The 13,583-nt window shown below is 36.7% G+C and overlaps 2 protein-coding genes across 4 annotated transcripts in view; one reads left to right on the forward strand and one right to left on the reverse strand.

Moving 5' to 3' along the window:
* LOC114660142 (matrin-3-like) overlaps window positions 1-4,394 on the forward strand; it is an 80,089-nt gene extending 75,695 nt beyond the window's left edge. For all 3 annotated transcript variants that reach the window (XM_028812642.2, XM_028812641.2, XM_051933822.1), the window contains 4 exons: window positions 217-277; window positions 367-468; window positions 952-1,073; window positions 3,961-4,394. In XM_028812642.2, coding sequence (XP_028668475.1) covers window positions 217-277; window positions 367-468; window positions 952-1,073; window positions 3,961-3,993 — 318 coding nt within the window. In that variant the 3' untranslated portion in view covers window positions 3,994-4,394. The remainder of the gene's footprint in view (window positions 1-216; window positions 278-366; window positions 469-951; window positions 1,074-3,960) is intronic.
* Window positions 4,395-11,424: 7,030 nt separating this feature from the next.
* On the reverse strand, window positions 11,425-13,152 carry LOC114660116 (tigger transposable element-derived protein 1-like). Its single transcript, XM_028812613.1, has one exon. It carries the CDS (start codon window positions 13,150-13,152, stop codon window positions 11,425-11,427), a length of 1,728 nt encoding a protein of 575 aa, XP_028668446.1.
* Window positions 13,153-13,583: the final 431 nt, after the last annotated feature.

Consider the following 13,583-nt stretch of genomic DNA (forward strand, 5'->3'; position numbering starts at 1 on the left):
AAACAAAAAAATTGTTTTTTTTGAGAGTTTTTACATCCTGGGTAAAAATATTTTTTTCCAATCTAAATTTAATACATAGAACTTGAATTTTCTACTGCAAATCTATATGTTTTATAGTCCACCTTTTTGTTATTATTCTAAAATTATAATTACTGTAAATTCTGAGCTGATCATTTTGTTGTTATCAGTTGTAAAGTCAGGATGTTTATGTTTCAGGTTGATGAATTGGTAGAATCCAAAAATGATAGTTCGCCATTAATGGATCACTCTGATAAAGGTACAAATTAAAAGTGTATGTTTTGGAAGTGAAATAACATTTTAATGTTAAAATTGAATGGTATTTTAATGAAACAAGTATCATTCAAGGAACTGTTTTAGAAGATATTATACCAGAATCTGTGATTACTAACACCAGTGAGAAAGAAGATGAGCAGAATGAAATATGTGAAAATTCTGAGGAGCCTGTAGGTAAGAATAAAAATGCTTTTGAAATTAATAATTTTACATAAAACATGAAATGGGATAGATTAAGTAGTAAATACTTATATTTGTGTTTATTGCTGGTGTCTCATAATTCCCAAACCCACTGCTTATTTCAAATCAAACATTGACACTCTTTGTAGGTCTTGCATATTCTCCATTTCTGTTCCATTTCTCCTCCTATATCCAAAGGCATTCATGTTAGCTTACTTAGAGACTCCAAACTGGTACTGTATGAATAGATGTGAGTGTGAGCATGAGTGTGCCATGTGATGAACACCCAACCCGGTTTGATTTTGGGTAGGTTCTGGATCCTGTATTCCTAAAGTAGAATGACAAGGTTTGAAAGTGAATTAATACATTTTTCTCTTAAGAATGAACATTGTAAGGTACATCACAAGTTTATTTTTAAATATACAGAAGATAAGTAGAAAAAGATAACCATGAAATAACTTCATCTTTTAACTACAGGTGTGAATTATGTGATTTCGATTGTTGGTTACTACTGCAAACTTTGCAATTTGTTCTACACCAATGAGAATACAGCAAAAGTCAAGCACTGCACAAGTTTGACCCACAGGGCAAAAGTAAAGGTAAGAATAAAAGAAACATCCAAGAGCTATAGTAGCTTGCATATAGACATTACCTTAATTAATAGTCTGATTCCTATTATAATAATCCAAAATATAGTTTAATATTGCAGCTATTCTCACACACAATTGTATAGTTCAACACAAATTAAAAAACATTTATACACAACCCCAAATCAGAAAAAGTTGGGTGGGTATGTAAAATACAAATAAAAAAAAACCACTGTGATTCTTAAAATTACTTTGAGTTTTATTGAATTCCAGACAGTATGATCCCAAGATATTATATGTTTTGTCTGGTCCACTTCATTTTATTTGTTAATATATGTTCATTCCTGCATTTCAGGCCTGCAGCACATTCAAGTTGGTACAGTAAAGCATCCAACACTTTGTAATGTCTTCATTCCTTCTCACAACACTTAAAAGATGTTTTGGCTCTGAGAATACCAAGTAATGAAGCATCTCGGGTGTTCTTTTGTCCCATACTGTCTGGAATGAAATAAAAGTCAAAGTAAATTTAAGAATCACTTTGTGAATGTACTGTACCAAGATCAGCTGATGGGGAAACAGTGGAAATAAAAAAAATAAGTTGTTTGTTGAAATGCACTAGAAATCTAACAAAAAATTGAAATATTAACTTTTAAAAGCACTTTCTTGTGTAATCTACAGTACAAATATGTTTTCTATAAGAACTGAGGAGAGGTAGGTTAGATCTGCATACATAGGCTACCTGATAGCGTAAAGAGCAATATCAGCTGACAGAAAACAATGGAAACAAAAATTATCATTGTTTATTGTTAAAATACACAAATTTGTAACAAAATACAAATATTAACTTTTAAATGCATTTTGTTATGGACAAATAGCTGTACATGTACATGTTTCTATAGGAGTTGAGGGCTGGGAGTTTAATTGTGTTCGTTGGGGGCCAGGGCTGACTTTGCTGGACTTGCGAATGTGCTCTTGAAATGAAACATGTTTATATGTAGGGGTCTTAGTGTATTTTACTGATTGGCATCAGATTAGTATTGCTTGATATATATTTTTAGATATTTGAGTATATTAAACACCATTCTTGAAAACATGATAGTGCATCAGTAATTACCATGTTAACAGAAAAAACAACTGAATAAAAGTAAGAACATCAGCTTGTGAACACAGTGATGTGTTTGTCACTGCCTCTTGTTTCACCCTTAACTCTTCATTTATTTATAATTTTATTTAAGGATGCTCCGATTGATTGACCGCCAATCTAAATCAGATTTTCACAAAAAAAAAGAAAACTTGACTGGTAAACTGATAATAAAACTGAGAAAAATTAATCACAGAAGTTATACTGTGCAATTACACAAATGGCAGGAAAAGCTACCGTGTTTCCCCGAAAATAAGACAGGGTCTTATATTAATTTTTCCTTCAAAAGATGCGCTAGGGCTTATTTTCAGGGGATGTCTTGTTTTTCCACGAACAAAAATCTACATTTCTCATTATTATACAAAAAAGAATCCTGGAAGGAGACGATACGTGGTTTTCTCTGAGACACTTTAACGACCCGCAAGACAGGGCCGTGAGACAAAAGGACAGCTGCTGCACAGGCTTTTAAATGATCAACACGCAGCACGACAGCAGTAAGACAGTGGCTGATCCAACCGCGGCTCCTTAGCGTGCGTTCAGCCCCGCCTCCACAACGCGAGCAGCAGAGACGCGAAGTGGCTGGCGCGCAGCGTGCCCCGGGGGATGGGTGAGTGAAGTGAGCCGGGGCCACAACCCCCTAGTATTCTGGAACAGAAATCTACATTTATTCAAATACAGTCATGTCATCATCTTCTGGAACATCATCATAACTCTCTAAACCCCGAATTCCATTATGAATTTCTTGCGACTCTATTTCCTTTAGAACAATTGGCCCCAATCTCTCATGTCTAGCAATAGAGCTTTCCTTAAATAAGCACCTCTTGTCCATGTAGCCTGCTCATAGTGCATTCGGATATCCAACTTATTCTCTTTGCAGAAAGCAGTAAGATTTTTGCCCTGGGACTCCTCCACAATTCCTTTCTTGTACTCGACAGAATAGCTCTTTCTTTTTGCACTCATCTTGTCGGGGGGGGTCAAAATACCGGTATTATTTCCTATTCATCTGTGTACATACAGTAGCGGTAGGCGTTTATCGCTCATCCAAAGTCGCCTGCGCGGGATCATAACTAGGGCTTATTTTTGGGGAAACACGGTACTCTAATGAATTTAGACCTTTTTATTATAGATAGATAATTTATTTTGTCCTTTAATTTGGACATAGAGCTATATTTAAGTGCAACAAAGAATTTGAAATTGCTGCTTAATAAAAAACAAGCTTTGTTGACTTAACAGAAAAATGTCTTTTACTTATAAACCTGTTAAGCATGTTAGTCTTGTGTCTTCTACAATCTATATATAACAGCTTATAATTATGAAAATAAAATCATGCATTTTATTTTCTTTTATGCCATATGTATTATGTATATATATTTTTGCACATATTTTATTGTGTATTTTAAGGAAGGTTTATTATTTTTATGGTTACTGAACAATAAGCCTACAGAACTTAAATTTGTTAATAAAAAAATAAACAGTTACCACCTGTGGTCTAATTAATTATAGAAATAGAAGAAATAGAATTATAGAAATACACTAATATAGACATAAGACTTCTGTGTGTCTGGTTATGCAGGATCTTAGTGTAAAAAAATTTTAAAGGGATGAGAGGAGGAAAATAACGGTGATTGGTATCAGCCTTAAAAAACCTGATCAGAGCTTCCCTACTTGTGTTATTATTGACATGTATAAACTGTTCATTCATTTAGTATTTATATCAATTAAAGTAAAACTTCTGTTATGTTTTATATCTTTTTGTAGGAAGCAGAGGAAACTGAAGCTTTGGAAAAATAATGTTGCACAGTGGAAAAGATTGGTGCACGGAGCATTTATCTGTTTTGTTTTTTCATTTTGTTTTCTGAAGACAATGTGAAATCTTTCACAAAAAACTGAACATGCAGCAAATGTCCACATTCTGACGACATAATACACAAATGGACAGTCGAATATGTTGCTCAAATTTCTGTCTGCATTTTTTACTTGATCTCCTCACATTTATGTTGTTTCAAACCGAGCAGACATCAGCTTGTTTAATTTTTGTTGTGTTTATTAGCTGCCACTTTCTTTGTGTAGCAGTTAATATTCTGTACATCTTTTGTATTAGTTCACTGATGAGCTGTGAATATTCTAGCGTTCAATAAACAAACATGCAAAAGCATTTCATGTTACTAATATAAAGAAATGTTCCTTTTAAATATTGAATATTATTTTCTCTTTATTAAGTGCAATATGCAGTAACACATTAATATAATGTCAGCCCACAGTTGTTACTAGACTTTTTCAAATATTTACAGCAAGAGAACCACTGTGATGAGCTATAAAATGTTTTCTTGTAGTGTATGCTTTTTATCCAGTATTTAACTTTAATTTTCAGTTCTTTAGTAAAATACACCTACTTCATTACATTATCAGTTTAGTGCTGTTGACTCTTCTATACATTCAGAGGGAAACTGTAAGTTTAGTAGTTGCTTCATTAATGATGACAGGGAAGAGTATATTTTTGTCACTTCAGTTAATCTTCTGCATCTAAATGTTTACAGTTAAAATCAAACAATGAAGAATATGATTGTTGATTCTTGGAGACACATTTAAGAAAGTATCAGTTAAACCACAATTTTCAGCAATCATACAGTGGCATGCAAAAGTTTGGGCACCCTTACTTAAATGTCTGTTACTTTGAATAGTTAAGTGAACAGAAGATGAACTGATCACCAAAAGGCATAAAGTTAAAGATTGACATGTTTCTTTAATATTTTAAGCAAGATTACATTTTTATTTCAATCATTCACAGGTACAAAATACCAAAAAAATGAAAAGGGCCTGAAACAAAAATTTGGGCATCTCACATGGTCAGTATTTCATAAAGACCCCCTTTGGCAAGTATCACAGCTTGTAAGTGCTTTTTCTAGCCAGCTAAGAGTCTTTCAGCTCGTGCTTAGGGTGTTTACACCCAATCATCCTTGCAAAAGGCTTTAATTTTGCATGATTCCTGGGCCATCTTGCATGCACTGCTCTTTTGAGATCTGTGTACAGATTTTCAATAATGTATAGGTCGGGGGTCTGTGAGGACCATGGCAGAATACTCAGCTGGCGCCTCTTGAGGTATTCTGTTGTAGATTTTGAAGTGTGCGTCATCTTGTAGGACCCATCCTCTTTTTAACTTCACCTTTTTTACAGATGGTGTGAAGTTTGCTTCCAGAATTGCTGGCATTTATCTGAATCCTTTCTTCCTTCTACTAATGAAATGTTACCTGTGCCAGTGGCTGCAACACAAGCCCAAAGCCTGATCAATCCATTGCCATGCTTCATAGTTGGAGAGGTGTTCTTTTCCTGGAATTCGGCAACCCTTTTTTTCTCCAAACATGCAGTTCCTTTATGCATTGTGTGCATTCCTTTATGTTGTCTTCATCAGTCCACAGCATTTGCTTCCAAAATACATCAGGCTTGTTTAGATGTTCATTTGCAGACTACAGGCTCTGCATTTTATGGCTAAGACTCGGGAAAGGTTTTTCTTCTGCTGACTGTACCATGAAGGTCATTTTTATTTAGGTGTCACCTCACAGTAGAACAGTGCACCACCACTCCAGTCTCTCCTAAATCTTCCTGAAGATGTTTTGCAGTAAAATGGGGGTATTTATTTGCCTTTCTGTCAATCCAGTGAGCAGTTCTTTCAGAAAGTTTTCTTGGTCTACCATACCTCACCATGGCCTCCACCGTTCCTGTTAACTGCCATTTCTTAATAACATTACAAACTGAGGAAAGAGCTACCTGAAAATGCTTTACTATCTTACTGTGGCGTTCTCCCGCTTTGTGAGCATTAGTTCTTATATTTTTCATAGTGCTAGCAGCTGTTTAGAGGAGCCTATGGCTGTTGATTGTTGGAACGGTTTGACGAGTCCAAGAATTTATACAGCTTTGCAATTTGCAGCCCTTGACTGTGAACAAGCCATAGTCCTGATGAGCTAATAAGGGTCTGAGACCACTTTGGGAAGAGGTATGAGGCCTGAAATAACCTGGGGTACCTAAACATTTGCATGGCACCCCTTCCCTTTTCTCACTGTATAAGTGTACAAAACAAAACCAATACAATAATTTTGCATAAAACGCTGAAAAGAAATGTGTCATCTTGAGCGTTATGCCTGTTGGTGATCAGTTCTTCTACTGCTCACTTGACTATTCACAGTAACAGACATTTTGCACAGGTTCCCAAGCTTTTGCATGCCACTGTATCTCTTACAAGCTTTGAAGGCCCTATTAAATGTGGCTGGTCAGAGAAAGAAACGTCTTAGATGTGTTTTGAGTAACTGGAACTTTTCTAGTATTTACAAACAAAATTTCAAACTACGCCCAGTCCTGCTTTCACCATTATGTACTTGACTGTTCATGAAGATCAAATGCCATGACAGGTGGAGATCACATCCTGCTTTGTCAGTAATAGTAGTACAGCGCTTAGTTTCTGACCCACGTAAATATTGGTTCTGTAAGTGAGCCCTTGGCCTCGGCACAGCACGCTGGTGTTGGGGCATTAAAGACAGGTGCCACAATCTGTTGTGTGGCCACTATTATTTTCCTCCACTACACCACGTTTCCCTTCCAGGTGGTGTAGAAATAATAAAGTCACCCCAATGTAAGACTGCACTCAGATATTAAGGACATCCGCTAAGTCACCACTTTCAGCCATAATGGATGCAACGAGAAGTCAAACAAAATGACACCTTTTATTAGCTAACTGAACCGATTACAGGGGTTTAGAAGTTGCCTAAGTTGCCTCGAAAGCTTTCCTATTATAATCGGTTCAGTTAGCCAATAAAATTTTGCTTGACATCTCATTGTAAACAGTAGTAAAAAATTTTCTTTTGTAAACTGGTTAATAAATCATTTCTTGATGCCTGGAGTTGAATCATCTGTGCTCATGTTAAGTGCTTTAGTGGATGGGAGTACATTTTAAATGGGGGAGAGTGAGAAACAAGTGATCAAAGTGCCCAGGATTGAGTGTGGAGAGTTGTCGGGATTAAAAAGTGACTGTGATTGTGAAGCGGATGGCTGATTACTAAAACACAGGTAAATCTTTAAAAGTCAATGCAAGTCTTTGACGAATGCAGACATGTCTGAATACAGTGCATTACTAGTACACAGACCTGTTTCCAGTCATTTATTGGACCCTTTTAATTCAGATGATATCCATGCATGGCCAACGTCTACCTTGAATGAAGCCTCAGTGTATTATGGGGCACAGTGACTCGCACTGAGCAGGGACCTACACCCACATTTTTAAAATATTGTATAATTGTTGGTGTAGATATTTTATGCATGAAAAGATTAGGCTCGCAAAGTAGTTTATGAGTGAACTGTCAGTCTTCCAGTACCTTAGCAATTTTCCATACTCCCTGTTAATCCAGGCCACTGTCACGCAGGCTGGGTTTTTTGGTGACTTGTGCTCAGAATGTTGTCATTCCAAATCTGTGTTCAGAAAACCGAACTGATGGGGGCTTTACACCTCTGTTCTTTCTGGCCTCCCTCTGCAAAAATCACACACTGGTAACTCCAAATAATGCACAAGTCTTGAACCTTTCACATGTGCAGGATTCTTTCTTTAGATAAAATTAAATAAACTGTCAGTAAAACAAATGAAGACAAGTCTTGGCATCTTGGCCAAATTTCACAGCCTTGAAAAACCACCCCACAAGGCACCGAGACAAAAGAAGCCCTGCCTCTCCCGGTCCGCAGAATATAAAAGAAGACCCTTCTAGGAGGATGGTGTCTCATTTTGATGGTGACCAGGCTGCTGTGCTAATCCGAGCCGGAAATGATCTCCTTATAAATAGAATGTCTGATTGAAAGGACTTAAAATCGACAAAGAATACACTTTTGGAGTGCTTGAATTTTCATTCCTTTTATTTTGATATAAAATGTTTTTGTTTTTGTTTTTTTGCCTAGTTGGCACTCCAAGCAGCCTGCTTTTGTCCTGCATCATCATTTCACCCTGCTACAACAGTCTTTAAAACTAAAGCCATCATGAAATAAAACTTATAATAATAAAAGGATTTTGTATTTCATAATAGATTACTTTTCATAATAATTAGAAGACTTTATTTATGCATTTTTAATTTATTGATTAATTTTTCAATTTCGCTGTGCTTTTGCATGTAGTTATTTCATAATTGACAGTTTATTAATTTCATTTTGGTACAAAATGTATTCCAAGAATCAGAATGTATCAGAATAAATGCCCAAGCAACACAAGTCTTAATGTATGAGTACCAATTAAATGATAGGCCAGTGGTTCTCAAACTGGGGGGCGGACCCCCCTAGGGGGGCGCGAAGTAACAAAAAAGGGGGTGTGAAGATGTGAAAAAAAGAAAACAATCGAAAATATGAAAAATACATCTATTGAAACCAAAACAAATTAACTTAAACTACATTCTGATACTAGAAAAATATTGAGTTAGATAAATGTGCATAAAAGTTAAGCAGGTATAATAAAATATGCAACTATGATGTATCATTAATTAAAAAAGAACAAATTGGTATTACTGGGCTCCTTTCAAAAAAACGTTAGGGGGGTTTGATTAAAACTGTTATGAAAACTTGGGTCACAAATACTTAAAGGTTGAGAAACGCTGTAATAGGCAATGATCATGAAAAAATGTCCTGTGTATTCTGCCAGGATTCTTCCCTTAGTGTTGTTGTTTTTTATTATTTTTTTTTCATGATATTGAATGATACGTTTATATTTTTGTTTATATATACAGTGGAACCACAGTTCACGAATGTCTCGGTACACGTACAAATCGGTTTATGACCAAAAAGTTCGCCAAACTTTCACGATCACACACTTGGTATACGAACAAGCCTGTTTCCCTCTCGGTTTGTGCGCACCGATGATTTCCGCACGTGTTGCATTGTTCTTGGTCAGACGTGCGTGCGTGCTTTTGCTGTGAACTCTATGTGCTCTATTTCATTTCCCTTCCAGTTCGTACGCGCCGATTACTGTATTTAATCACGTGTTCAGCCTCTCCCTGTTCATTGTTCTCAGTCAGACGTGCGTGCTTTACCTGTGAACTCTTTGTGCTCTACAGTATTTCATGTGCTTTTGCAGTTAACCATGGCTTCTAAGCACTGTAACCTCCTCTCCACCCAGTTCCTCCTCACTTCATGCCAGAACTTGACTCATGCAAGGTTAGTTTTCTTGGTGGTTTATGGCTAGTTTTTGTATTACGGATTTTTCAAATGTTCATTTTTCGGTTCGTAGCATGAATTGTTGCAGTGTTACTTTTCTTGGTTGTTTATTAAGTTACGGATTTTTCAAATGTTCATTTTTTTCCCCTGCGATCGGGTTGTAAGGCTATAGCGTGAACTGCTGCAATGTTACTTTCTTGGTTGCTTGTGGTTGGTTTTTAAATAAAGTTCGGATTTGTTCAAATGTTCCTTTTTTTTCCCCCCTGTGCTTAAAACTCATTTTAAAAAAGTGTTTATACAGCGATTGGGTCATAAGGCTATAGCACGAACTCTTGCAATGTTAGTTTTCTCTGTTGTTCAAGGTTTTCTCAGTGTTATTCAATGTTTTTACATTTAGTTTACTATTACGATGTGCATTCTATGGTGTGATTAACTATATTTGTGCTTAAAAATCTTTTAAAAAAATATATTTACATACAGTTTGTACCATCTAGAACTAATTAATTGTATTTACATACAGTCCTATGGGGGAAATTGCTTCGGTTTACGACCAATCGAGTTTTGGAACGAATTATGGTCATGAACTGTGGTTCCACTGTATATATAAATATATAATGTCACTAGTGTGTACCTGAGAATCACCATCCAAGCTTTTCCCAGGTATGTGATACCACCCCAGACCAAGAGGGAACGCTGCCACTAACTGTCTTGTTGTTTTCTTACTCCACCGTTCAGAGAAACTAACTAGTGAGGCTAACTGACTCCGCCGTCTCCGGTGTCTGGGCTACAATAGGACAACTACCTGGAAGGAGGCGTTACTTAATAGAGAGACAACCTAAAAGACAGAGCCCCATACAGTAGCAATCAACCTGATGGAAGACCAGGATAAATAAGCAGTGGCCTTCTTTACATGTTGATTGATTTTTGTTTGAATGTTTATGCCATCAAGGATTGTTTTTTTTTTTGTGACTGAATGTTGTTGCGACCTTCACTGACATATATATATAACACACGAGAGACATTCAGAAAGTTTCTGTACTTTTATATTGGACATTAAAAAGTTGGTATGACTTTGGGGAAAATTGCATCACAAACAAAGGTGACTATGTAGAAAAGTGATGTCATTTGTTTTTCTAATTCTTAATAGAGTTAAAAAAAAAAGTGCAGAAACTTTTGGAGTACATTCAACATGTCTCTGTGTCACTGAGATGTTTATGAAATGTTTTACATTAAAATGCATCTTCCAGCTTCTAAAATTTTTGAAATCAGTCATTGACATTTGCAAATTTTAGAGCATTCATTTAATCTTCCAATTTGAGAAAGTAACTCTGTTGTATGTATGTATATATATATATATATATATATACAGTATATACAGTAATACCTCGGATAACGACCACAATCCGTTCCGAAAAGTGGGTCGTTATCCGAAATGTTCGCTATCCGAAACAATTTTCCCCATAAGGAATAAAGGAAATAGAAATAATTGGTTCCTAGCCCCTGTTGACTCGCTGATATATGAAAGTTACAGGCTATATAGGTATGTTTTTTAAATGGGAACAGTTATAATACAGTACAAATGATGTTAAATAAAAATAAAAACATTAAAGAAAGCATTTAAACATAAGAAAACATAGGAAAACTTATCGTTTTGACTGACATGTAGCATTGGTAGGCTTGGCTATGACCGACTGAAAATGCAATGTGTAGGAACAAAATCATTATGAATAAGCACATAACATAATTCTGTAACTAAAAACTAAAGAAATGACACTACAGCATGGAATAAAAAAAAAAAATGTGGAATCTTACCTTTCTAGTGAGGCGATTACGACAGCAAAGGGAGGGTCACGGCAGAGGAGGGGGGGCATATGACAGATACGCTACGTATGGCAGAAAACAATAGCACTGGGTAACTTTAATACGTAAACACATTTTACTGTTTACTGTACATAACTTTATTTTACGAAACTAATTTACAAAACACTTTTTTTTTTATTTTTATGCTTTTTTTTTTTATGGAGGTGTGGGGAGGAAGGGGTGGAATTACTGCTTAGAGGGGGAATCCCCCTCCATGAGAACATCGGGGGATGTCCTCTGTCGCTTTGAGGTTGAAGAAAAAAACTTGTCCAGTGTCTGTTGCTTCTGCCTTTTTTGTAGCACTTTTCGATAATACGACATCACATTATCATTGAACATGTTCAGGCTCCTACTGCCTACCGCACTGTTTGGGAAAGATTTTTCTACAAACAATTGCAATTCCCCCCACTTAGCACACATTTCTTTAATCACTGAACTTGGGACTTCCTCCTTCCCTTCCTCTTCCCCCTCCGAAGACATATCCTCAGCCAAATTCTTTTCTTGCTCAGCCTGAAGGTGCTGCAACTCTTCAGTAGTGAGTTCATTACTGTGCTCCTCCACAAGTTCTTCAACATCGTTATTATCCACCTCCAACCCCATGTTTTGGCCCAGGGAAACAATTTCATCAACAATTTCTGGTTCGAATCCTTCAAAATCTCGCTCTGGAACACAGTCTGGCCAGAGTTTCATCCATCCTGCATTCATAGTACGGTAGGTCACTTGGTTCCATGCATTATCAATAAGATGAACACAATTCAAAATGTTGAAATGATTCTTCCAAAATTCCTTCAGAGTTAAGTTGGTATCGTTCGTTATATCGAAGCACTTTCTGAATAAGGCTTTCGTGTACAATTTCTTGAAGTTTGAAATGATCTGTTGATCCATGGGCTGCAGCAAAGGGGTTGTGTTCGGTGGCAGATAACGAACTTGAATAAAGTCGAACTCTTCTTCTAAGTACTCGTCGATGTTTGGAGGATGTGCTGGAGCATTATCCAGCAGGAGAAGGCATTTGAGGGGAAGGTTGTTCTTCTCTAGGTATTCTTTCACAGCCAGGGCAAAAACTTCGGTCACCCACTCGACAAAAAATTGGCGGGTCACCCAGGCCTTAGAATTAGACCTCCACATAACAGGCAATTTCTGTTTTATTACATTATGCTTCTTAAATACTCTTGGATTGTCCGAATGGTAGACTAACAGCGGCTTCAGCTTAAAATCCCCACTGGCGTTACCGCACAATAGAAGAGTTAGCCTATCTTTCATAGGCTTGTGCCCTGGCAATGCTTTCTCTTCCTTCGTTATGTACGTTTTATTCGGCATCTTCTTCCAAAACAGGCCTGTTTCATCCGCATTAAATACCTGTTGCGGGACGTAACTTTCTTCTTCTATGATTTTTTTGAATTCTAGGATGAACTTCTCGGCCCCTGCCTTGTCGGAATTAGCTGCTTCCCCATGCCTTATGACGCTGTGGATGCCTGTTCTGTGCTTAAATTTTTCAAACCAGCCTCGACTGGCTTTGAAAACAAAATCACTCAAAGCATTTGTCTGTGGGGTTTTCTTCTTCAAATCTTCGTAGATTTGCAGCGCCTTCTCACTAATGAATGCCTCACTGATGCTAGCACCTTCTAACTGTTTTTCATTTATATACACAAGCAACAACTTTTCTACTTCGTCTATTATTTGAGGCCTTTGCTTTGTTATAATAGTCATTCCTTTTGACACATTAGCTTCTTTAAGCTGCTCCTTTTTCTTTAAAATCGTCGAGATTGTCGACTTTGACATGCCGTATTCTCTTACGATATCCAACACACGCATGCCTCGTGCATGCTTGGCAATAATTTCTTTTTTCAATTCAATTGTTGGCTGCTGCCTTATTACTGCACTGCTACCAGCTCTCTTAATCTTCTTTGGAGCCATGATTGAGGGCTATATTATTAAATAAAGCAACAAAATCACTAAATAAGAAGGATGCACACCGATAAAGATAATGAACGTCTGTTCGTAACCGTGTCTCGAGCGCAAAGGAAGATGGGAAGCTGGCCGCTGTCCGCTGGTCACGTGTGCATGACGTAGCAATCTGTTCGCTATCCGAAATTTTGTTCGCTATCGGAGGCAAATTTTTAGTGAAATTTTTGGTCGTTATCCGAATTGTTCATTATCAAAGGCGTTCGCTAACCGAGGTTCTACTGTATATATATATATATATATATATATATATACATACAGTGCATCCGGAAAGTATTCACAGCACATCACTTTTTCCACATTTTGTTATGTTACAGCATTATTCCAAAATGGATTAAATTCATTTTTTTCCTCAGAATTCTACACACAACACCCCATAATGA

The sequence above is a fragment of the Erpetoichthys calabaricus genome, chromosome 11 (genome assembly GCF_900747795.2).
Source record: "Erpetoichthys calabaricus chromosome 11, fErpCal1.3, whole genome shotgun sequence".
In the NCBI taxonomy this organism is placed as follows: domain Eukaryota; kingdom Metazoa; phylum Chordata; class Cladistia; order Polypteriformes; family Polypteridae; genus Erpetoichthys; species Erpetoichthys calabaricus.